We start from the raw sequence: 25,236 nt of genomic DNA on the forward strand, positions 1-25,236 counted from the left end.
ACAGATTTGGTACTTCTATCAAAATTCCAATGATGTCTTTTGCAGACATCAGGGTCTGATCTTAAAAATGGTTGTAAATGTTTCTTTTATGTGTATGGATATATTGCCTATATGCCACATGTATCTGCCAGGTGGGGGTGGTGGCAGAGGAGGTAATTACAAATGGTTGTGAGCCATCATGTGGGTGCTGGAGAATTAAGCCTGGGTCCTCTGCAAAAACAGCAAGCGTGCTTATCCCTTGAACCTGCAAAGCTACTGTGGTCTTGTCGTGAACAGTCCTATTGACCAATGGTACAATAGTACAGAAAGCCCAGATAAAACACCTTGCATACATGGCCACATGATTTTTGATGAGGGCAACAAGACCATTCAATGAGGAAAGGGACAGCCTTCAACAATGAGTACTGGGAAAAGTGGATACCAATATTGCAGACGAAAGATAGCTTTATGTCAACTACAAAGGATAAACTCAGATGACTGAGAACCAAGCACCCAGCCCCAGGCAGGGCCGTTTTATAAACCGCATAGGCACCAGTGCCCCGACTCCAGCAAGTCCAAAGTGTTAGGCGCTCACCTCAGGGTTATCTGTCTAAACAGAGACCACAGAACATTTTTAGAAATGTTTCTGTCTACTCAAAAGAGGACTATCACTAGAGGAAGCTGAGAAGAACTAAGGCTGCCCTAAACAGAAAGTGTTTGTAATCATATGAGAATTTTGTTAGAGGCAGGTCCAGACTAAATCTCAGGCAGACGCTTTAACACCAAGTCATGGCTGGGCAGACTCGCAGGGACAGGAGGCGGTCCGTGCATCTCATGGTACCTGTGTCCTTAGCTAGTTGTTCCTTACCTTTAAGCTGCAGCGGACCCATAGCTTTCGTATATCCTGCTTTTCTCATCCAGAGGACCATGTAAAGCAGTTTCTGCCCATGGTCTCGGCTCCTTAGTCATAGACTATCCATCAGAACCTCACTCTTCCAAGGCCACTGTATGCTAAGCCTGGACCTGTAAACGGGCCCCTACCCAGCCATCTTCTCGGGGCCATCTAGACACCCTCTTCCAACCTTCTCACCCAGGGCCAAGGTTAGGTTTCCCAAGCAAGCAGCTGGGAGCCTTTAGACAGCATACATGTCTTAAAGAAGCTACCCCACTCCCACCCCGCAACGCCCCATCCCTGGATGGCTAAGCTGAGCCCCTGCTCCCCTCCCTCCCATATGTAAGTCACAAGGCCTCACCAGCCTTGGGAATAGCTGGGATTCCCAGAGGGTGGCCTGTGCTGTACTGGATGCTTGGAGCCATTCTCGAGCCTCTAAGCCTCAGCTGGGTCCCAGTCAGCACTTTCCCTAAGGAAGCCCAGCCTAGAGGCTGAGAAGGTGGCTTAGTCGGTGAAGTGCTTACCACACAAGAATGAAGACCCAAGTTCAGATCCCCAGCGCCCAGGAAGAAAGCCAGGCATGGTATCTTCCACCTGTAGTCCCTGCAGGAGGGGCAGGCATAGAGTGGATCCCTGCAGCTTGCTCAACAGTCAGTCTAGCAAAACTCAATACCAGGTTCAGTGAGAGAAACTGTCTCAAAAACTGAGGTGGAGAACAACTAAGGAAGATAGCCACAATCACCCTTGGGCCTCTTCCATGTGCCATGTGCACACACACACATATACATACACACAAGCACCTGAACATGTGCACACACACGCCCACATATATACACACAAGACTCGAGCATATGTACACACACTCATGCCCACATAAAAGCCACCCCGAGAGCTAAGATTCTAGAAAGAGCTACCCAAGGACACAAAGGGCCCTGCCTCTCCTGTCTCTATTGCAGGGATAAGAGCTTTAAAAGAGAAAGGAGATTTAAAATACAATGACATTGTACAAATAATATATTTATTTCCAAACCCCGTGTGATGGCCAAACTACATGTTTCTCTGCCTCGATCTTGCTTCTTTACACAAGGATTAAAAAAAAGTCTCAGTTGCAGCGAGGCATACGTCCTGGGCAGGTTAAGTGGGTACGATGGTCCAGCCACCTCCTGCTGCTCAAGCAGCTTCGTGTTCACCCTGCACTAGGCTCCTGCTGAGCCCTGCATCAGGACTGCCTCCTCCAGGACAGAGCCTGACTCAGCAGGAACTGCCCTAGTCTTGATGACCCACAGATGAACACGCAGGTGAAAGCCTTCGTCAGCCGAGTCCTTAGGGAACACGGGCTGGAGAGCCAAGAACTTGGTACCTGGCCGCCACGCTCTCCTGGGACAGCCTCAGTTCACAGTCCAAAGCGGGCTGGCGTGCGGCGAGGTGTCATGGGCTCCCCCTGCTCTTTCCGTCCTGGCGTGTAGATCTTTGTGGACCTGGACACACAGAAACAGGTAGGAAACAATGCTTCTCTCTGAGCAGGAACCCAACAAAACCAAAGGCCTCGGAGCCTTGCTGTTTCTGACCCAATGCACAGCAGCTTCGAGGCTGAAGGACTGCATCTGCAGTACACGCTACCTCCCTTGCTTCCTTCCCCACCTCCAAAGAGACTGTAAAGGAAGTCATGCACCCTGACATCTATTAAGGGACATTCACAGTGATTTTTAAACAGCTCCTTTTGTGGCCCCTAGATAATCAGGTCCCTACTTCAACAAAGCACTACATTTGCCTTTGTCTCCAGTTCCTGGGAATTAGCCAAATGATCAGGGCATCTCTGCTACTCAAAAAGAACACTCCTGAGAGCTCACAGTCACCTTGAGTGAGTTGGAGCTGGATGTCCTGGCCAAAGCGACCAGTCACCTGCAGAAAGCTCGGGGTCCGAGCCATGTGTTATCATCAGCCTAACCCACGGAGGGCAGGGTCAGGAAGGAGACCAGGCTGTGTCAACAACCATCCACAACAATGCCCTTGAACTCAGTTAAAACTAGGAGCTCACTGGAGTGTGCCTGATTGGCAAAACCTGTGAGCATATACTATCACAAACCAAAGCGCCAGGGACAAAGGAATCTCCACATTTAGGACACCTCCTTCTACACGTCTTCCTTTGGTTGATTCCAGTTCTTTTTTAGTAATAAGAATTATCAATTAAACTCTGTCCCCAGAAATCCAGCCAGAAACCAGAGCAAGTCCATGTGAGTCCCCAAATCTAAAGAGGAAACTTGCCGGTGGTGTGTGGAGTAAGGACAGCCCCACAGAGGACTGTGCCTTAACTGTCATACTCGGCCTGACTCCCTGCTTTACCCAAGCACAGGTGCAGAAGCCCAAGGCTCTCTTCTGTCTGGCATTTTTCCAGCCCCCTTGCCTGACAATAAAGCTGCAAGACCACAGCAAGACTCAGCCCACTTCAGGCCCCGAATCTACATGATGATGACCAAGAACTGCAGCAGACACCTGTGCCTCCACATGTGCCCACCTGGCACGTCACCTCTGCACAAATTTCCGATTTAAACTGACTTTTTTGACCCCTACTCAGCACTGCCGGGCCTCACCTGACACTGCCCAGTGGACTACGCTTCTCCTGCTCCTGCCGCCGGGCGCGCAGCTGCTCCTCGGCCAGGGCCATCTCCTCTTCCATGGCAGAGGCCTCCTCTTTAGCCCGACGACGATTCTCCTGGAGAAAGGCAGATGGGACTGGCTTCAGAGGCTCCATCTGTGCTTGGGACCAACTCTAGGAACCCAAGCCTGTGTAGCTCTATGTCCCAGCACCAAAGGCACCTTTCCTTGTGCAGCTAAGGACAGTTTGTAAAATATTCAAGATACATACTGGATAAACAAGTCTAAGCCGGTTACCCCTCAGCACTCCACGCAGGCCGGTAAGTACTGACATGCTTGTGTGTGTGTGTGTATGTCTATGTGCACACATGTGTGGGTAGATGAGGCCATGCACAAGCCAGGGATAGGCTGGTTCTTCACCTCATTCCTTGAAAAGGGCTCTCACTGAACCTGAAGTTCACTGAGGCTAAGCTGAAGGTCAGGCTTCCAGGACCCTCCCCACACACACAAAGGGGGGTTACAGACATGCATGGCCATTCCCAGCTTTCATATATGGGTGCTGGGGATTTGAACTTCGGTCATCACCGTGCTTACACAGCATGCATCTTATCCACAGAGCCTCCCTAACCCCAAGAACTGTCAAGGCAACCTCAAGCCAAGGTTTCACGTTTTTCTCCTGGCAGTATTGGAGACTGAACACACACCAGTGGTTCACTGCTGAGCTACCAGCACAGCCCAGTACACACGTTCATCTAATCAAGTCACCACCATGCCAGGAGGTTCAGAGAAATCATGAAGACACTGTGTCCCAGTGTGGAGAGAAGTATGTGAAAAAGTAGGAATATGAAAGCAGAGTCACATTTCACACCCCTCAGTGACAGAGCAAAGCGTCACTCATTAGTAGACACCCAATCCCTGAGGTGGAGTCATGGGTGGAAGGAACCAGAAAGAGATGAGCTGACACCACCATGACCACAAATGTGTCTGAGCATCATCACAACTGCGACCATGTGCACACATCCGCAGAGCACAGCTGAGCAGACCCACCCAGGCCTTCAGTCACTGAAGTGTGTGTGACAGAGACTCAAGTTAGTCACTGCTAAAGGAAGTGATCGGCCAAGGGCATGCTGTGGACTGTCCTGTAGGACAGATGACAACTGCTCCAATAAATCAGTGTCACAAAGACAGAAAGAAGGTCCTGTCCCAGAACAAAGGTGTTAACACACACAGCCACCATCCTAATTCAAGTAAATCAACTGTGAGATGTTATCTCAGAGATACATGAGGGACTCTGAATGACAACTAGAGACTCAGGTGACACAGAAGATTAATATTAGGAGTGACACTGGCATAGAGGCCATGTTGTTGAAATAAGTCCTACCCATTATCAAGTAATTAAGGATAAAATAACGATCTGGGGAGGCTCTGGGAGGACAAGGGATGTGTGGGAAGTGGGGGAAATGAACGGGATGACTGATGTCACCTACAGGGAGTAAGTGTTGACCACAGCGGCTGCCTTAGAGTACTATCTAGTTTATGAATGTTTGAAGTTTTCAATTAAGCTTAAAGAGTAAAAAAAGGTTCAGCCAACCCGCCCACTGGAGGAGCACAGGACATCAGACAGCTTTTACATTTGGAGAGAATGTAGAATTAAGATGATGACAAGCCTTCCACAGCAGGTGAAAGGACAATCTTTCCCACAGGCAAACAGCCCCTCCCCAGTAGCACAGCACCCTTACCTGCCGAGACTTGCCTGCCTGCTTCACACTGTAGAACATGGGACCCAGCTCCGCCAGCCACTCTCCATCCACAGCGGTCACACACTGCATGTACTCCTGTGGGCACAAGGCAAACAGGTAGAGGTCACTAGGGAGTTACGTGATGTCATGATAAGGAGCCATATGGGAAGGGTCGCCCCATAAGGCTGGGAAATGTCACTAAGGGACACTAGAATTGTCATTGCTTTTCCAGCCACATTCCCCCATGAGAGTAAACAGCCCTAGCATCCATCAGGAAAGTCCCACCAGGCAGGAAGCCCCTCTGAAGGCACTAGCAGGGGCTGCTCCTGCCAGCAGCCAGCAGGGGGCGATCCTCTGGCTGAGGCCACAGTGCTCTGGGTTGACTGGAGAATCCCCACAGGAAGCCCAAGCTGAAAAGCAGCCTCAAAGGCTCTGCAGTAAAAACTGTCGCCTCAAGTCTCCAGAGCTCTGGAGAGGCAGAAGGATGTGAAGGCCTGGCTCTAGCCAGTGGACCCGAAACGGGAACTCCTTGGGCGAGACTCACCTTGGTGGTCATGACCAGCTCGTGATACACAATGTAGTCAGGGGTGTAGCCCATGCCGAAGAGGGAGCTGGTGGGGTGTAAGTGGCACGGCATCCCTGTGCGGATGTTCACATACTCCCCAATCCCCTAGGGAAGAGAACAGGAAGCCACGTCACCAATATGCTCCTGACACACTTAGGGGAAGCCTAGGGCTCCAAAGCTGCCTGAGAGCAGGCGGACCTGGGAAACGGCCTTTACAAGGGAGTCGGGAAGAGGAAGGAAGGGCCAAAGCTTTGGGGCTCCGGGCTCACCTTGAGCTTGGCTGCCTGGTGGAAATAGGCTGCACAGATACACTTCCTGACAATGTCCCAGTCGGTGCCACATGAGGCCAGGCTCATCCGCTGCTGCACCATGATATCCTTGAGCTGGGCCCGTACCTCCCGAACCTAAAGATGACACAGGCAAGACAGGATGGAGCCCTCCTCCCTCCGCTCTCCCACACCACCCCTTCTCCGATCCGCACCCCTCTGGGCTGCCACCCCACCTTCCGCATGGCCTTGGCGTGGATGAAATGGTCGTTGCACCAGATGGTGGAGTAATTGTTGTTCTTCCACTGCAGGTAGACATTCAGGTAGGTCAGGTGATCACTCTCAGGGACAGCAAACTTCTCCCGGATTTGATCGCTCTCCTCTTCTCTGCCCTAGGAAAAGAAACAGGGACTTTTAACAGGCATGGGGAAGCTGAACCCACAGGGCATATCCAAGGATTCTCACTATACCTGCTCACATCAATATGCCTAACAACACAGAATAAAAATCATTTGTAACAAAATAAGCTAAACATTAGGTCTCAGGCAGAACCATACTATGAGATTGAAGATGGTCTAGATACGAGGACCACTGACCCAGCCTTCCGACCTCCCCCTATCCAGCCTATGAGAAGACAGCACAGGCAGAATCTCCACCTCACCCAGGACACAGGATCCCTGGAGCCCCCTGGGCGAGCGCCGCCACACTGCCTCCCTACCTTGGGCCTGTAGAAGATGGCAGGGACCGAGAGCATGGAGACGATGAGCAGGATCTCGGAGCTGCAGCCCATGTCACAGGACACGATGAGCATCTTGGAGAGGGCCGGGTCCAGTGGGAACTCCACCATCAGCCGCCCCGTGGAAGTGAGGCCACCTGGGAGGGGAGCAAAGCCAACAGTGTAGCCAACAGTGGACAGAGGGCAGACTGTCCCCGCGGGTCCCGGCCGTGTGCACACCTGTGTTATCCAGGGCTCCGAGGATCCAGAGCTGGTACATGGAGTTGAGCATGTTGTCCTCCGGGGGCGGGTCCATGAAGTGGAACTGCAGCAGGTCCTGCACGCCCAGGGACTTGAGCAGCAGCACCACGTTGGCCAGGTTGGTCCTCTGGATCTCGGGCACGGTGGTGGTCAGCAGCTCGTTCTTGTAAGCGCTCTGTGTGTAGAGCCTGCCAGGGAAGAGCCAGTGACCGGGCTGCCCCTGCCCCGTGCCGGCCTGCCAGCCTCTCACGTATTAGCTACCCTCAGGGACCACTCAGCAGAATGTCAGCAGAAGTTACTCCAGTCTCACAAGTGTGACCCCAACCAGCCAACAAATCCCACAAGCAGGGACGTGACCGGCCCACTGACCGGCTTAGCCTGTCTCCTAACTCTCGCTCTTCTGCCAGAGCCTCCTAGTGCCCAAGACTAGAATCACAGCAAGGTTTTACTGGCTTAACATCTGTATCATTTTTGAATTTCTGATGAATGCATTCTTTTTTAAAAATCATAAAAACAGGAGGAAAAAATATTTGAGCAAGTGAAAAAGCACCCCGTTTTACTCAAGTCCACCCTGTGGAGGGCAGCCTGCCGCCCTCGATGTGTTCACTGAGGTCCCTTCCTAGAGAACTGCCTAGAGTTCAGAGCTCCCTGAAGACCACTCCGTCCCCTCATCAGCACCAGACAAGCCCTCACCCCCACCCCTGGGCTCTGGGCAGTTCCAGCACCGCTCTAAGAAGCAGGCTAGCACAGGGCTCCTACCTGAAACACTGACCTGGGCCCGTCCTGCCAGCTCTCCCTGACCTCTGGTTGGCATTGGCCTGACTAATGGGGTAAATCTGCAGGGCATCCATGCCAATCCTGGGGTTGAAGACCTAGGGGGGGGACACAAAAGACCTGATCAAGGACGGAGTGAGGAGAGAGGAAAGGGGTCCTGAGACAAAGGCAAACCCAGTTTTGTTCACCACAGAGGATGGGATGAGCAGTGTTGGTGATCATCAACTTAGAGCCAGGAGACTCAAGAAAGCCTCAGAGGTCTCTCCATCCACACCAGCTCTGGGACCACTACAGAGCTGCTTGAATATCTATACCATCAAGCTTCCACAAGGATAGGCTGCACAGGTCAGTGCTCACTGAATGTTAGCCTAATACCTCTGCCACTCTCATGCACTAAGAGTGTCTCTATGCTGAGTTCACTTTGGGTGAAGCCTTGGAATCCTGCTTCTCCCCTCGCCTCCTGCATCTCCCCTCGCCTCCTGCATCTCCCCTCGCCTCCTGCATCTCCCCTCGCCTCCTGCATCGCCCCTCGCCTCCTGCATCACCCCTCGCCTCCTGCATCGCCCCTCGCCTCCTGTATCGCTCCTCGCCTCCTGCATCGCCCCTCGCCTCCTGCATCGCCCCTCACCTCCTGCATCACCCCTCACCTCCTGTATCGCTCCTCGCCTCCTGTATCACCCCTCACCTCCTACATCTCCCCTCGCCTCCTGCATCTCCCCTCACCTTTAACTTGCAGTAGCCAGAGTCAATGACAAACATGATGCCATCAACAGTCAGAGACGTCTCAGCAATGTTGGTAGCGACGATACACTTCCGGACACCATCTGGAGCCTAGGGCCAATCAGGACATCAGGAGGAAAGGCAAGTTTTGGGGAGGGAAAAACTGAACAGGCAAGAAAAGCCCACTTCTCGCCTGCTCTTCTAGGAAAGAAATATCCCTCCTCTTGCGCCTTTGAGGAACACCCAGAGCCAGGCAGAGCGAGGCAGTGTACCTTCTGGAAGATTTTGGCCTGCAGGTCGGACGGCAGCTGTGAGTAGATGGGCAGTACCGCCAGCGCAGGCGCGTTCTCCAGCTCCTCCAGGTGCTCCACGATCTGGTCAGATGTCACCTGTGGCACAGGAAGGACGCATGAGACCCCAGAGCCCCAAACCCTCAGGTGGAGGGTTCCCATCCACCCCAGTAGTGGCCGTAGCATGCACCTCAATGTCCTCTTGGCCTGGCATGAAGATCAGGATGTCCCCAGGGGCCCCAGACAGGTGAACCTGCAAGGACTGCTTCACTGCGGCCTCCACGTAATCTTCCTGTGGGGTCTGAACACAGGAGAGGGAACAAGGGCGCCATAGGTCAGCAGGCCCCAGAGGACACACAGCTTCATCCTGTCTGAGCTGCAGCACTGGACTCGGCAACGCCAAACTCAGGGTGAGCCCGATTGCTGAGGCCCTTAAAATTCGAGCTGGTATCCCCAGGCTCCTTACTTCAGAGACAAGGACTCAAATAATTGAGGCTGGCATCAGGCTTAAGCAGACCACAGCCTCCAGCGCAAATGGCAGAAGCAATCAGGAAAAAGCTACATGGCTCTCTGTCTACCTACCGCGCTGCAGCTGCCCCAATTACCTCATACCACTAAATCTTCGCCAACTCTGTACCCCCTCCTCCAGCTGACTTTTCACCAGAGAACATCAAAGGACAGAGACCTCTGTACCTTGCTGAAGAGGATGTCAACAGGAAAAGTCCGCCCAGGGATGTGGAAAATGGGTACATTCCCAAAGAAGGCAGCAAACTTTTCTGCATCCATAGTAGCTGATGTAACAATGAGCTTCAGGTCTGAGCGTCGAGCCACAACCTAAGAGAAGGGGACAACAGGGGCTCCTGTGGGCTTGGGGCCTCAGTCTCAGCTCTGTCCATAGACAGAGCAAAGCTGGCAAACCGGCAGCTTTGTCTGACTGAGCAATGGAACTACAGCACAACCCAGAAGTCACTCGGCTCAGCGTGAAGACACCAGCAGAGCTGACAGGGTGACCTGGGAGCTTCCGAGGAAGCCTCGCCCAGAGCGCCTGAGCCACAGAGGAACCAGAGCCGCAGCCTTACCTCCCGGAGCAGCCCAAAGAGCACGTCAGTGTTGAGAGAGCGCTCGTGGGCCTCATCCATGATGACGGCGCTGTAGTGGTCCAGGTCGGCCTCCCGGAGGGACTCGCGCAGCAGGATCCCGTCCGTCATGTATTTGATCAAGGTGTTCTCAGAAGTGCAGTCCTCAAAGCGGATGGCATAGCCCACCTGGGGTCAGAGACAGAGCTCACCAAGAGGCTACTGCATGCTGTTTGCCCTCACAGACTGGCGTCAGGCTTAAGCAGACCACAGCCTCCGGCACAAATGCAGAAGCGATCAGGAGAAGGCTACATGGCTCAGACCTCACGCCCACTCACCTCTTCACCAAGGTTGCCCCCCATCTCTTCACTGACTCTCTTGGCCACTGACATGGCAGCCACACGCCGGGGCTGGGTACACCCGATCATCCCGTAGTCTGTGTACCCATCTTCATGCAAGTACTGGGTCAGCTGAGTGGTCTTGCCACTCCCCGTCTCCCCGACCACAATCACAATGCTGTTGTCTCTGCAGGGAAGAGCAAGCAAGGCACTGAGCGGCCTGAGGGGAAAGCCAAGCTTGAGACAACTCCCTGAGAAGCCTTAAGTCTGGCTGCCTCTGGCAAAGCCTAGCTCTGCAAGAAGCTTGCTTGGCCAGAGAGGCGTTCACCAGAAACCAGCGTCGTATGGGGCTTCCACATGAGATGCCAGGGACACAGTCAAGGTGAACCTGGACCACTAAAGGAAGTGATGTCATCTTACTGCACGCAGCATACACTCAGCCAACCCATTAGGGGAAAAGTATTTCCCTTCCCCATTAGACACAATGCACAAACAGGAGACAGGGGACAGAGGCACTGGGCCACGGGGCCTGGGACATTACCTGATGATCGTGAGAAGTTCCTGCTGTACGGCAAAGATGGGCAGGTACTGCCTCTGCTCCAGGATCGACTTCTTCTTTGCAAACTCACTACTGGCCTCACTTTTCTCCTTCATGTGATCTGCAAACTTCTGCTCCGTCCTGGGAAACAGAGGCACACATGACCTCCCACACTGTCCCTTAGGCTGAAGTTAGCTGTCCTTCCTGCTCCCAAGAATGTGAGCAACTGCAACAAGAATCAGTCAACCCCCTGAATTCCAAAGCAGCCTGGGCATCCAAGACTGTATCTAAATGGGCCTAGGGAGCAGCTATCACACAAGACTCCATCATCCATAATGCACAGTCCACAGCCCTGATCAAACAGCTGCATAGGGATCAGACATCAGACTCCCAGGTGGGCAGATCGCCTATCCTAAACGAAGTGTGGCCAGAAGAGGGGCTGAAATTAACCAGCAGGACCAACTTAGAAAGAAGATCTTGGGCAATGTTAGTACCAGACCTGGAGGGCTCAAACAGCCATAGGGGTCTCTCAAGTGCTGGTTACACAGCACAGGATATAGATCTGAATTCCTCCCCACCTTAATAGAGCTACCAAGTGCAAAGGCCTTGTTTTCAAAGAACTACGATAACAGCTCACTTATGTTTGCCTTGTTTCTATATTAACAACCATGTATCAGTGTCTGATACATGAGCACACACACACATCCCAAGACCCTTCCACCACCTTCCCCCTCAGAGTCCTTTCCTCCCTCAGATCTTACCCAAGTTCCTTCAAGTGTCTATTTCTAATTTTACTCAGTCCCCTTGGTCACCTGACAACTGAAACCTAAGGGACTCCAGCAATACCAACCTCGTATTTGGGACACTTTACACAGAAGTACTAGGTAAAGACGACAGTTCCACGGGACACATCATCATTAGGGGATGCACAATGGGAGGGCCCATTTTGAGGGTAGCTCCTAGCCAATGCAGGGACTCAGACAAGCAGTGACAGAACGGCTGCATCAGACCCCATGAACGGAGACACTACCAAACCGAGAGCCCTAAAAGGCCTGTGAAGCCAGCCCTCCTTTCCGTGTTGTGCCGAAACCTGACCAAGGAAGGAAACCCTGGCTGGACCAACATTTCCTAGCTGCGTGCTCTGAAGCGATTTCCTTAACCTCCCTGAGCCTCAGTCTACACAACCATCACTGTATCAACATTGGTGACAGCAGGGAAAGCTAAAGTCAGAAGACAGGACTCGGGAAAGGATCAGAATGCAGCAAAGATTCCGTCACAAGCCACGACCTTGGGAGCCAACTTGCCACTGACCGAGACCACACACCTGTAGTCCACTTTCCCATCTTCTGTCATAGCTTTATCCGGCTCCTCTTCTTTTTTGACACCCATTATGTCTCCTAGTTTGGTCCCTGCCAGTTCCCAGTGTTTGTGCTGAGCCTGAAGATGAAAGCAAGGGTTAAATCACTCCGTCCTCTGGCGAGACGCGAGGCCGTGGACACAGTTCCAATGGAGGGCAGGCGTTATCCAGCAGACAGTAAACTCCCACAAGGCACTGGCAGCACCAAGCCTTATATCTCAAACCTCGTGCCTCTAAGCACCAGGCCCCATGGTTGCCTAACTGAGTCGAACACAGTATTCTCCTGGGCTGCCCCTTGATCCAAGCAAGTACGTCCCCTGACCGCCAAGGGCAGTCACTGTATGCAGTCTTGACATTTTCCACAGGAGTAAAAAGCAGCCCCAAGGACTTCAGCCCTAGCAGCACGCCACCCACCTTTCTCCGTTCTTTCTGTTCCCTGTGCTTGCGGACCGTCTGGCTGCCTTTCCGAGCAATAATGGCCAGGTCTGAGGTGGCATCCTTCACTGGGATCACAGGCTCCGGCTACAGGAGGAGGAGAGGTCACTAAAGCCACCAGAGGCCTGCTGGGCATGGGCCCAAGTACAACAGCACCACCCGCTGGCACCAACCCGTGACTATACCAACTCTCTCCTCCTCCCTCCCTCAGCACTTTCTCACCTCTGGCCACAGAGGCCTCACCTGCTTGGTGAAAACGATGCGTCCATCCAGAAAGGGAGGCACCAGGTTGTGCACCATCAGATGCACCTTGGCCGCATTGTCCTCTTCAAAGTCCTCGTCCACCTCCAGCCGATGGACCACCCCACTGGTGAGCATCCGGTTAGTCTCCCAGCGCTCATTGTCCTGTGAGACACAAGGAGAGTCACATTTAGCCTGCAGCTAAAAGGGGATCCTGAAAGGTCAACAAGCAAGCCCACAGACTCACAACGGGCTCTGCACCCTGCAGCTCCTAAAACAGGAGCCACTGGAGCCAAGGCTTTGCATTACCTTGTCCCAAGAAGCAGCTGGGCACCAGCCCTACCCCAGACACAAACCACACGCCCAGGGAGTATCACCATGCCACTCCCTCAAGAGAAGCAGGAGCCAGGACTCCTCAGCTACCCAAAGCTTCCCACTCACGCTCCTGTCCTGCAGAGGCATGTGTGACCTGGTCCTGTCTATAAACAGCCAGCTGTGTTGTGTCATCACCTGGCACAATGAGACTCCTCCCACACGCCCCAACTCTGCTCGAAGCCTGTAGCCTGCCCGCTGCGGCCTCACCTCGTTGATCTGCCTGCGCTGTGCTGAAATGCGCTTCTGCTTCTGTTTGTGCAGGTGCTGCTCCCGCCGCCTCACGTAGTCCTCAGACGAGTAGGCCAGAGGGTTGTGGAACTCATCATAGCCCTCATCCATCATGTACCAGTCCCGGTCTGCTTGCTGCAGAGATGAGAACGAAGGGCAGGTCACACTCATGGGGACATGCAGCCAAAGAGGAACAAGACAGCTATCTGCTAAGAGTCCAAGGGCTCCACAAGAGCCCTCATGATGGAGAAGAGCAGGAGGAGCCTTTCCACAGCTTTGACTGATTTCACACAGCGGTTTGCCGAGCCAGGTTTCTTACACTCTGCACACAGAGGCACCCACAGCCGGAGGCAAGTCTGACTGGCTGCATCAGTAGAAAGCCTCCCTGGGAAGCCTGCGTCTCTCCAAAGGTTCCAGGGCTCAGAACAGCATTCACCACCTTCCTCAAAGCCCAGTCCTGCTGGAGGGCCCCTCGGAGCCCTCTAGCACTGACACCTTTCACCCTGTCCACCACCTCCTGTCCAGACCCTCAATGCCTTTACCCTCTGGTCATCCTCCCACTGCTGCCGTTCCTCCTCTGTGTCAAACGCAATCCCTTCTTCGCCATCCTCACGTCTTCCTGAAGGAAAGCAGAGAGCAGAGGTCAGTCCCTACAACTCCAGCTGACCCCCAGGGACAATGGGAGCCGCAAAGCCGCACAGCCTCTTGAGTACAGCCTCTGCTCAACCCCACCAGGACCAGCCAAACCGTTGTTCTGCCTCCCGCATCCCAGGCCTTACCTCGGCCCCTGGACAGACGTGGGGTGGACCCCAAGTGTCTTCTATCATCAGCCCACTCGTTGTACTTATAGGAGGGGGTCGGCAGAGGTGTGTCATCTGAGGACTTGCTCCTTACAGACCTGGGGATTATCAAGATCAGCTGTCACTGAGCTGAACTGTGTCCCCAGCCACCACAACACTCCCTGTCCACATCCCTCTACTACTGGCTGTCCCATCCATCCATCCATCACCTGTCTCGATCCCGAGTAGATGGCCGATGACCCCGCTCAGAGTCCCGATAGGAAGGTGTTGGGGAGGGTGTTTCCCATTGAGAGCGCCTTGAAGAGCCATAGCCACTGTCGTCCTCCTCCCAGGCAGATCTTGAAGGGGTGGCCGCATCTGGGGCCGCAGAGACATCCACAGTAAACATCCAATGTCAATGAGACGTGACTTTAGACAATCCTCCTGCCTCAGCTTCCAGTGTGCTGGGATTATAGACATAAGCCACCACACCTTCTTTCCCAATTTATTCTATTTATCTAACTGTGTGTGTCTGTGTGCGTGCATGTAGAGGTCAGATGACAATTCTCAAGAGTTGGTTCTCCTCCCATCAGGAGGCTTGGCAGCAAGTGTCCTCAGCAGGTGAGCCTTTTCATCTGAGAGATCGGATCCCGGTTCACAACCTTGTACTTACTTGTTACAGATAAGACACTGCTGACGAATGTTTAGAGAGACCGAACATAATAGTCCGGTTTTCACTGTTTAAAACATCACTGAAGCCGGGTGTGTTGGCGATGCCTTTAATCCCAGCACTCGGGAGGCAGAGGCAGATGGATTTCTGAGTTCGAGGCCAGCCTGGTCTACAAAGTGAGTTCCAGGACAGCCAGGGCTACACAGAGAAACCCTGTCTCGAAAAACCAAAAAAAAAAAAAAAAAAAAAAAAAAAATCACTGAAAGAATCAATCTCTCTTTTTGATCTTAAAACCAATAGTTCCCTTTCAGTAAGTCCTTCTCGATCCACCACATCTTGGAATTAGAACTTCCGACTCACCGCCTGGAACACAGCTGACTACCTCTTATCCTGCCTTTCGAGTACCTGAGCCCCTACCAGCTGCCGCAGAGGACAGGTGAGAATACCTTTGGGCCGATGTCGAGGACTCTCAGGTTCATTTCTTCTGCTGCTGCGCTCAGAGCCTCCATCTCGGTCTGATCTGCTGCTGTGCCTACTTCTGTCCCGCTCATCTGCTGTAAGAGTTGCACAGGCTTAACACCATGCCCTCACGCCACCACACACCCCAAGCACTGGGCAGAAAGCACAGGCCTCCCCACTCACTCGCCCATGATCCGTGGGCCGGGACTCACACACTCACACGTCAGTGGACAGTTAGACACCCAGCATGGAGAGTTCTGTGTACAGCAGACCTGATTCTAAGCGAGGCCAGTGCTGGACCCCACCTCAATTGTCCCACAACACTGTCCTCTGCCCTCATCAGAGCTAGTGTAAACACTGGCTTCTTCAATGGGTCACCCATCATTTCCTTTATCACCAATTTTCACAATGAAACAAGATCTACACACTCAAGCAAAGCTGCTGTACTACAAGTGAGGTATCTTAAACTTCTTCCTAACGCTAGTCTCAAAGAGTCAAAACCACGGGGCACACACTACACAAACCAAGTTGTCCAATTAATGACGATGACTGTAAAAGTCCCCGTGACAGGAAGAGAAAGGTTTGCTGGTTCAATGCTAATGGACCCCAGGAGGCTGGGCGCTGGGCACTTTACCTCTGTCTCTCTTGCGGTCATAGTCTCGATCCCGGGATTTCTCCTTCTTCCGATCCTTTTCCTCTTTAGATGAGGCATAGACCCCGTGCTCCCTCCGATCCCGCTCTCTCTGCCTACTGCGTTCCCAAAACTCTTCACTCACACCCCCGGGGTGGGACGGAGTCTCTACCCGAGCAGATCGGTAATGCCTGAAACAGGGAGAGTGAAGAAAGGGTTCTCTGCGGAAGACGTTTCCCACTACCTCCGACCATGCCAACATCCCTGGTGCTGAAGACCTGCACAGGGCTAGAACCCAAGCACTTAAATCCCCTTCTTAGCAGCCTTCCCCACAAATCCTTACCAGTTCCTACCTGTCACCAGTATTATGGAATGACAATAAAACCGAAAAGCTCTTAGGACTCCAACAGGAACAGAGGTGTACCTGGGCGAGTATTTTCTGACCACCACTTTTTACCTCTCTCCTTACCTGTCTCTCCGGCTACTTCGGCCAGCCTGCTCATTGCCCTCCTCCTCAGCATCCTTCTGGTCATCCTTACTCTCCTCCCAGTCTTTGTAAGAAGAGATTCTGGACTTTTTCTTGTCCTCCCCATCATCCTTCTCCTCTCGCTCCCTCCGTTTCAGGGACGCCAGTAAGTCCAGCCCCAGCAACGAAGGGCGGGGAGCAGGGGCTTTGAAGACATGCTGCTCACTGGCTGCACTTTTGGTCTTGCAAATAAGACCACCAACCTGAGAGTCCAAACTGGTGCCTTCCAAGCGATGGATGGAGGTATCCTCACCAGGGTCCTCCATCACAGGCTCTTATTTCTCTGGAAGGAAGGCAGACATTAGAATTGGACATAAGGAAACTCAACTCTACTACATCCCAGAATAACACATGCATTTAAGTGGCTTATCCCTACCTCCCTACACTGAGCCCAGAACATCTTTTGCTAGCTAGTGTGTACATATGTGTGTTGTCACGCAGGTGCACATAAAGCCAGAGGCCAACATCAGGTACTTTTCTCAGTTGCTCCTGTACTTACTTTTTAAGATAGAGTCTCTCACTGAACTGGGAACTAATTTGGCCAAGAAGCTCCTGGGATCTGCCTGCCTCTGCCTTTTAGCACATATACTCATGATTTCTCCATGGGTTCTGGGGATCTCAAGTCAGGGCTTACACTTGTAAGAAAGCACCTCACCACCTGAGCCGTCTCTCCAGCCCCTCCTGCTCCTTGTGAAGACTTTCTCACCAAACCACTAACAGTCTCTAAGCTGACCAGTTCCCACCCCAGCACATCCAAAGGCACAGAGACACATGGACACGGACCACACCCCAGCACATCCAAAGGCACAGAGACACAGGGACACGGACCACACCCCAGCACATCCAAAGGCACAGAGACACATGGACACGGACCACACCCAAGCACATCCAAAAGGCACAGAGGCACAAGGACACCCCAACACATCCAAAAGGCACAGAGACACAGGGACACGGACCACACCCCAGCACATCCAAAAGGCACAGAGACACATGGGCATGGACCACACACTAGGATCAAGAAGGTGTCATCTAGACAAGCATAAACCTCACTAAGGGCTTCTTACCAGACTAGAATGACTTTTTGTAAAGAGAAGTATAGGGGAACTGGACTTCAGCCAGAAACCCCGATTAAAACCCAGGTGATTGAGCTGGGCATGATATACACCAGTAATCTCAGCACTGGAGGTAGAGGCTCCAGAGGGGGGCAAGTGGGAAGCTAGTCTGGGCTACATAGTTTCACACTAGTTAGGCTATTTAGTGAAGGAGTCACTCATTCATATTCTTTCTCTCTCCTCCTCTTGCTCTCTCCATCCCAGTTTGTCCCTCTGCCCATTATTTCACTCTTCTACAAAACACACTTTCTCCCACTTATGGACCAAAATAATCACCTCTAGGAGTCCCCATTAGCTCCCTGCCTCCAAACACAAGCCAGGCATGCTTGCCCTTTCCATAAGAATTGTAGCAGCACATCCTACTTCTCTAGTGAGACATGAAAGAAATAAACAAACTAGCTAGCTAGCTAGCTAACTCGCTCACTCCAGGCTCTTGGCATTTTCCACTTTGGGGACAGTAAGCAGTTGTCTTGGTGAGTCATTAGTTCTCTATGTGTGAAACCACAATCACTTCTGCTTTCCACAATCCACAGAGCCACTGTGAGAATCAATAGTTGGCACACTGATGTGACTGCTGCATACTTGGTATTATGCTCCTGTATCCCGACTAGTTCCCTTCCTGGTTTTTGATACGCACTCTCCTACCCACCCACCCCATTCCCTTTAAGTCACGAGCTCCATAGAGCAGAGAAGTTAGCTAGCACACGATTTCACCATCCATAGTCTACACACTTGCTGACTTTTGTTGTGGGTCAGTAGTGGTTTATGGGAAAAAAAAAAAAAACACCCCACAGCAGGCAAAAAAAAAAATCTCTTGAGTAACAATCTGTGTTCACCAAAGTTACTTCCAAGAAATGTTAGGAAACAGCATTTCAGGAATGTGTTTAAGAGACTGTAAGACCTCCCAGGTGCTCGGCTGATGTCAAATTCATCTTTATCCAGCACCACCCGATTATAAGCCTGGACCTATGTTGGACTTGTAGTTAATTATTCTTATTCCAATTAAGTTGGTATAGCATAGGAACTGTGCCTTTTGAATCTAGACTTCTTTTGCCCTGTTCTAATTAACCTGCACAGCTCTCCCAAGGGGGTGCTGCAACACAATGTGGATGAAGAAGCAAGAGTTTCATGAGGTAGAAGGGAAAAACAAAGCTGCATCTGTATGCATAGGAGGAAATCTTGACAGGAAGGCTGAGATACGACGACTTAGGTCCTAAAGTGTCATTTGTATGCAGAGACTCGTGTCTGTCTTGTGAACTGCTATAGCCCAACAAATGGCAATGTAAAGACCTGATTAAATATCACTTATTAAAAGTGAACAGGAAGTCAGACATTTCTCTGGACAGGAAGAAATTATTCACAACACAGGACAAGGAAGGACTTAATTAGCGACTCAAAATACCAAATAAGGAGTTCCACAGCCAGACTATGGAGAAACATCGGTGGCAAAGAAGCCACAATGGACTTCTCAGGTCAGCAATTGGCTTACTGCATGCGTCGTTAAGCCACTTGCTATTCTCAACAATACCGATAAAGGAAAAACAAACTCCCTGCCCTCTTGGGGTTAATATTCTACGTATAGATTATCCGCCAGATGTAGTGGAGACCCTTCTGTGAGACAGGAGGAAGGCATCAGAAGCCCTACCCAGGCTCTCCAACTATCCGGTAACAGGTTCGAGTACCGCCCTAAACAAGGACACAGGGAAGATCCCTGGATCTCCGTAGGGCCGTTCCAAAACACCGGGACGTGACCAGAACAAGGACAAAGTCCGGAGAAGGCTGAATGGACACAGGACCGCTCAAGTGAGTCGAGAAACTTGGGTAACAAGGACTAGAGCAACTCTGAAATCAGGGCCCAAACAGAAGCCGCGAGCCGACACCGGCCGCCTGGAGCCGCCATGGCTGCCGAAGGACGGATCTGGAAAGAGAAAGAGACACTCACCTCACCGGGCACGACTCTCGAGGCCTTCGGTTCCTGATCTGGAGACGCCAGCGCGGCCACCGCTCGATCGGATGGTCTCAAAGAGGCAAATTCCGCTGTTTGAAAGCGGCCATCATCGTCCCATCATGCCCTGCGCGGGACCTTCTAGCTGTCCAAAAAGACCATCGAGAGCAGCCCACAAATCCAGGGTTCCGGGACGCCAGCGTGCAACTCGGCGAACAGGCCTTCCGAGCCTCAGTCTCTTCCTCTGGGTTCAGAGTCTCCTTGCGACCAATCGCGCTTGACCTAAGAGTCAACACCCCGCCTCTGGCCTGGGGGTGGGCGAGGGAGGACAAAACCAGACCGGCCATATTTACTAAGGGCGGAAGTGACGTCACGTCCGGTCGCTGGGGTGGGGTGGGGACCAGTGCAAGGTGGAAGGGAACTAAAATACCGTTGTCGGCTTACGGGACTATTGACTGGGGCGCGCGGTGGCACGTTCATTTTCTGCGTCCGTGTTTCTCACTTCCGCTTGTGAGGATTTCAGGTCGGAGGGAGCATTTCTAAGGCTACAGCCCAGGTTAGTTGGGGTCCTTTCCCGGGATGGCAGTGGAGAAAGTGGCATTTGTGCCTTAGGTAACCGGTGGAGGAGTCCGGGTTGCTGACATGTAGACCGAAGTGTCCTCCCTGGCACCTGTGAACTAGGGGGAACCCAACCATCAGGTTCTTGTCAAAGACATGCGCAGGGTGTTTTGTAGACGTCAGCCCTGACGTAGATTAAAGTCGTCTACCTGGCGTAGTGACTTTACCCCTGGAATCCCAGCAGTTGTGAAGGTTAGGCATAAAGGTGGCCACAAGTTTGAGGCCACGCTAGGCGAGACCCTTGGAAAATAAGTTCGTGTTCGGATATGTCCTTTGGTGATATCTCGGGATGCTTATTTCCATTAGCCCATGAAAGCATTATCCGTTAAGTTTCTACAAAAAAAGAAAAAAGAAGAATCAGACTTTACTTACTGCTTCCGAACCTTTTCTCAGTGGCTGTATAAGCTAGATCGCAAAACTACTACTCTCAGTGCCCTGTTGTTGATGAACATGAACATAAGTCTGTGTGTCTATGTTCATAGTCTCAAAAGTAGTGCTGTTGCCAGGTGGTGGTGGCGCACGCCTTTAATCCCAGCACTCGGAAGGCAGAGGCAGGCGGATTTCTGAGTTCGAGGCCAGCCTGGTCTACAAAGTGAGTTCCAGGACAGCCAGGGCTACACAGAGAAATCCTGTCTCGAAAAACCAAAAAAAAAAAAAAAAAAAAAAGTAGAGCTGTTGTGTAAAGAGGAGGCCAGTTTTCTTTCCAAAGAGCTTTTGCATCCGAATTCCAACAAAGTAGGCATGCCTTTGCTCTCTCTCCGTTCTGAGTGTTACCATCTCACTTAATGTTTGTAGACTTAATGCGTTTCTTAAATCTGCCTTTTAACTTGCTGTCCTTCGTCTACATGCAAAACTTGGCTTTCCAAATGTATGTAGTGTTCATACTTTTTATGAGTCTCCATTTATATCGCTCATATGAACACTCTCTTGGCTATGGTCTCGAGTTCCCACTCCTTCCAACATCTGTCCTGTACCACGTGGACCCTCCCTCTCTGGTGACGGCTCACACCCCCTTTCTCTTTATTACTAGCACAGGATTTGCTTGCATTCTAACAGTGAGAAGGGTCCAAATTCTCTTTGTGTTTCTCTTTCATCAGTAATTTGTTCAACACTCACAGTTGATGAAATCCCTCCTGGAAGTCAGCTTCCCTATTTAAAGTGTGACCTCCGGGCTGGAGAGATGGCTCAGAGATTGAAACCACCGACTGCTCTTCCACATGACCAGGGATTCAGTTCCCAGCACCCACATGGCACCTCACATCTATCTTTAACTCCAATCCCAGGGAATCTGACATATATGCAGGAAGACATGCACATAAAACTATTAAAATAAACTGTGGCCTATAAATGGAACAATTTCATTTCTTGTATAAATTTTATTCCTATCTTGTGTGTGCACTGGTGTGTGTGTGCATATGTGTGTACTCATATGTACAGACACCTGTCAGTGCACTTTGGTACACCAAAGGCAACCTTAGGTGTTAAGCCTTGAGTGCTGTCCACTGTGGGTTGGGGTTTGTTTTGTTTTGTATTGTTGAGACAAGGGCTCGGGTTGCTCTGCAACTTACTGAATAGGCTAGGCTGACTGGCCATAAAATCACAAGGATCTGCCTGAGTGCACCGAGTTCATAAGATACTCTCACAGGCCAGGCTTCTTTTTAGATGGCTTCCGGGGATCAAACTGGGTCCTCACCCTTGCCAGGCAAGCACTTTACCAACTGAGCTATCCTCCCAGCCCTAATCCAGATCTTGAAATAGAATTTTTGATGAAGGGGAAGAAAGGAAATCACATTTCATAGCATTAACAAGCCTTGAAACTAAATGCAGAGTAACTAATATCCCAGCTGTATCTGTGGATACTGTCAATAGTGAATCATCAGCCATGGGATTTTTCAATTAGGAAATGACTTGCCAAAAGTTAGGAGCTAGACTAGCAATTTTGTAGCATGAATTCCAGCCTTTGTCTCATAGCTAGAAGGGTAACAAAACAAACTAGTCTATAGCCCAGTACCAAAGGGAGACAGAGAGAAGGTCAGATGAGGCCCCTCTACCTCAGTGTCTTCTGAGTCATTTATTTAATTGTGACTTTCACACATTCTTAGTTGGTCTGTTTGCCATGTGATTAAGTGTATATCTAGGAAGACCCCTTAAGTCAGGACTCGAAATTATACGATGAAGGACCAATGAAGTATGGTCCACATATGAAGTAGTATGCTGCTGTGATAGACTCTGGAAGTCTTTTGTGTAGGGATATGGGAAGCTCAGTAAGTGTTAGACTTAAAACAGTGCAAAGCACAGAAAGGTGGATGAATTATGTACCCACTCCTGCCACCCCATCCTCCAGCCACTCTTCCTCCTACTCCAGACTGCTGAGGTCATGTTTGTCTGTCTCAGCACTTTCCATAAGCCGTGGTTCCATCTGCAGTCTGGCAGCACAGCCACATCCTTTAACTGCAGGCCAGCCTACCTACTTAGCTGCCTGTGGCTCTCCCAGGCCTCTTGGGTGGGAGCAGTACTCTGAAGTTAAAGCTTTGTCTTGTCTTCCTACTCTGTTGTGGCTTTTTAAAAAATGATTTATTTATTTTATTTATGTGAGTACATTGTTGTTGTCTTCGGACACATCAGAAGAGGGCATCAGATCTCATTACAGATGGTTGTGAGCCACCATGTGGTTACTGGGAATTGAACTCAGGACCTCTGGAAGAGCAGCCAGTGCTCTCAACCGCTGAGCCATCTCTCCAGCCCTCCTACTCTGTTCTAATTCAAATCTTTAATTTCACTTAGAAATACATGAGAAATTACTGTGAGAAGTTACCTAGTTTGTCGGGATGGACCCAGAGGTGGCAAGCAAGGAGTGAGGTGTCTTCACAAAATGGGCTTCCTCAAAGATTTCTTTTTAAATCACCTCAGTGTCTGGTCACTGCTAAATGGTGTTGTCTTCTTTCTGTCAGGACTTTATCTCAGCAGCCTTTGGACACTGCAGAATTGATAGTGTGGACTAGCATTGGACTTTTTCAAGATGAGCTTCCTCTTACCCAAACTGACCAGCAAGAAAGAAGTAGACCAGGCGATCAAAAGCACTGCGGAGAAGGTGTTGGTTCTCAGGTTTGGGAGGGATGAGGACCCCGTCTGTCTGCAGCTGGATGATATTGTGAGTTTTAAATAAGCAGCCTTAATTAAAAGTTCACCTGTTATCACTCAGCATCCTGAAAAGGAACAGGATTGATGTAGATTGTCACACTTTCTCTAAGAGCTGGGCCTGTCCTGATCTGAGGCCCAAATGGACTTCGACGCCTGTCCTGACACCCTCCCCCACTAGCAGGCATCGGGAGATCAGGAAATGTCAGCACAGCAACAGTCGCATAGTGAAGTGCGGAAAGTTCTAGAAAGGACTGGGGGAAACGCTCCCAAGGTATACAGGTTGCAAAGTGGAGATCTGAACTGATTCCCTGGCTGCCAGTACTCTCTTTTTTGCTTCTCCTAGAATGTGCCTGGTGGAGAAATCAAGTCTCACAGCACGTCTTCAGTCAGTAAAGAGGGAAATTGTGAAGAGAGTTACTGTGTGTTCCTATTCACCTTGGAGATTGAACTAAGGTCTTACATCTCTTCCCACCCATCTCTGCCGCAGTCAGCTGTGGGGACCAAATATAAGAATAGTCATTAGGTTACGTACAATGAATGTGTAGGACTAGTGAGGTGGCACAGCAGCTGAGGTGCTTCCTGCACGAGATTTCTAACCTCAGTCAATCTCTGGAACCCAAAAGTGGAGGAGGGACCCAACCCTGAGCGTTGTCCCCTGACCTCCATGAACACCCACGCTCACACCAGTCAGTAAGTGGGAGTCATCAGAAACTCATGCTTTTAGCTATGGAAAAGAGTACACATTAGAGGCTGGAAGGGTAGCTCCATGGTTAGAACAGTTGTCTCTTAACGTATGAGGCCCTTGGAGCTCAACACTCAAGGTCAACAAGAGAATTAGACTGATTGCTTCTGAAACCACACTTCCAAAGTTCAAATCCCAGTCCTGCTGCTTAGGAGTTGTGTGTCCTGGAACAGGTAACTCCTTCCAGTGCCTCAGAGTCTGTAACGTGCTAAGCGCCGATAAGTTAAGTGGTCATAGGTTATAGGTTAAATGGTCTATCAGGTGGAAAGCATTGAGGATGGTGAGCAGTGGGAGGGGCACCAGGCTCTCCTGATCCTCATTTCTAGGAGGAAGGAGCCTGGGGAGTGTCGGCACCCTGATGTTGCAGGCAGGTTGTCAGGAGCTGAGGTTTTTGTTTTGAAGTTAAGCATTGAGACGAGACCTGATGCCCTACCACTGGGCTGTGCTCACAGCAGCTCACTCCAAATGAAGAGAGATTCCTTTTTTCTCTTCTTTTTTTTCCTCAGAAGTAATCAAACACTAGCCCATGAGATAGCTCAGCCAGTCAGGTCTCTTGCTGCTAAGCAGAGCCCTGACCTCAGCAAGTTGTCTCTGGCTCCTGCACATGCACTGTGGCTCACACACCCCCATCCTACCCGCCACCCCCCTGCACACACACACACACATAAATAAAACTTAAAAAAAAAAAAAAAAACTTGATTTCATAAAGAAACAAACCAACAAAAGAAAAGAAGAAAAATCTTTTCCCCAACATGTCTTAGTTTTACATTTCCACTGCTGTGAAGAGACACCATAACCAAGGCAACTTATACAGGAACGGTTTATTTGGGGCTTAGAGTTCCAGAGGGTTAGAACCCATGGTCATCATTGCAGGGAGCGTGGCAGCCAGCAGGCTGACAGGCATGGTGCTGGAGAAGTAGCTGAGAGCTCGAATCTTGACACAAACAGCAGAGAGCTTACTGGGAATGGTATGGGCTTCTGAAACCTCAAAGCCTGCCACAGTGACACATGTCCTCCAACAAAGCCACTCCTCCTAACCCCTCTCAAACAGTTCCACCAGCTAGGGACCCAAGTAGTTAAATATGTGAGCCTATGGGGGCCATTCTCATTCATACCACCACGCAGTGCCTTCTCCTGACCTATCACCAATGATCCAGCCTCCGAACAGTAATACTGTGTCTAGCTGGGCTTTGCACACATGTAACCCTGCACTTGGGAGGCTGGGCTTTG

The 25,236-nt window shown here is 51.0% G+C and overlaps 2 protein-coding genes across 3 annotated transcripts in view; one reads left to right on the top strand and one right to left on the bottom strand.

The window, feature by feature from the left end:
* Positions 1 to 1,871: 1,871 nt before the first annotated feature.
* Dhx38 (DEAH-box helicase 38) lies at positions 1,872 to 19,873 on the bottom strand. Of its 2 annotated transcripts, none has more exons than XM_021220137.2 (27): positions 19,503 to 19,873; positions 16,392 to 16,731; positions 15,926 to 16,113; positions 15,279 to 15,386; positions 14,393 to 14,540; positions 14,163 to 14,281; positions 13,926 to 14,002; positions 13,363 to 13,518; positions 12,784 to 12,945; positions 12,520 to 12,627; positions 12,073 to 12,185; positions 10,752 to 10,889; positions 10,211 to 10,397; positions 9,876 to 10,061; positions 9,490 to 9,630; positions 8,987 to 9,097; positions 8,779 to 8,895; positions 8,510 to 8,617; positions 7,772 to 7,884; positions 6,992 to 7,200; positions 6,755 to 6,909; positions 6,273 to 6,428; positions 6,040 to 6,174; positions 5,750 to 5,875; positions 5,206 to 5,301; positions 3,463 to 3,584; positions 1,872 to 2,349 (listed from the first exon to the last, which is right to left on the bottom strand). In XM_021220137.2, exons 2-27 carry the CDS (start codon positions 16,712 to 16,714, stop codon positions 2,265 to 2,267), a joined length of 3,687 nt encoding a protein of 1,228 aa, XP_021075796.1. In that variant the 5' UTR covers positions 16,715 to 16,731; positions 19,503 to 19,873; the 3' UTR covers positions 1,872 to 2,264. The 2 variants fall into 2 exon arrangements, with proteins under 2 accessions (XP_021075796.1, XP_021075797.1); XM_021220138.2 differs by having other exon boundaries at positions 1,900 to 2,349; positions 15,279 to 15,383; positions 19,503 to 19,676.
* A 101-nt stretch (positions 19,874 to 19,974) lies between these two features.
* Positions 19,975 to 25,236, top strand: part of Txnl4b (thioredoxin like 4B) — an 8,909-nt gene continuing 3,647 nt past the window's right edge. Inside the window, exons 1-2 of the mRNA XM_021220649.2 lie at positions 19,975 to 20,061; positions 23,075 to 23,274. Of these exons, the coding sequence (XP_021076308.1) occupies positions 23,143 to 23,274 (132 nt within the window). The 5' untranslated portion in view covers positions 19,975 to 20,061; positions 23,075 to 23,142. The remainder of the gene's footprint in view (positions 20,062 to 23,074; positions 23,275 to 25,236) is intronic.

The sequence above is a fragment of the Mus pahari genome, chromosome 20, assembly GCF_900095145.1.
Source record: "Mus pahari chromosome 20, PAHARI_EIJ_v1.1, whole genome shotgun sequence".
In the NCBI taxonomy this organism is placed as follows: Eukaryota; Metazoa; Chordata; class Mammalia; order Rodentia; family Muridae; genus Mus; species Mus pahari.

What these genes read in the sequence shown, in the direction of transcription:
- Dhx38 (XM_021220137.2), bottom strand. Translation starts at nt 16,714, where the DNA reads ATGGAGGACCCTGGTGAGGATACCTCCATCCATCGCTTGGAAGGCACC. An exon ending in AGTGGGAGGATGACCAGAGG is followed by an intron (nt 13,519 to 13,925) that starts GTAAAGGCATTG and finishes TCATCTCTGCAG; the next exon opens with CAAGCAGACCGGGACTGGTA. An exon ending in TTGACATCCTCTTCAGCAAG is followed by an intron (nt 9,098 to 9,489) that starts GTACAGAGGTCT and finishes TCCTGTGTTCAG; the next exon opens with ACCCCACAGGAAGATTACGT.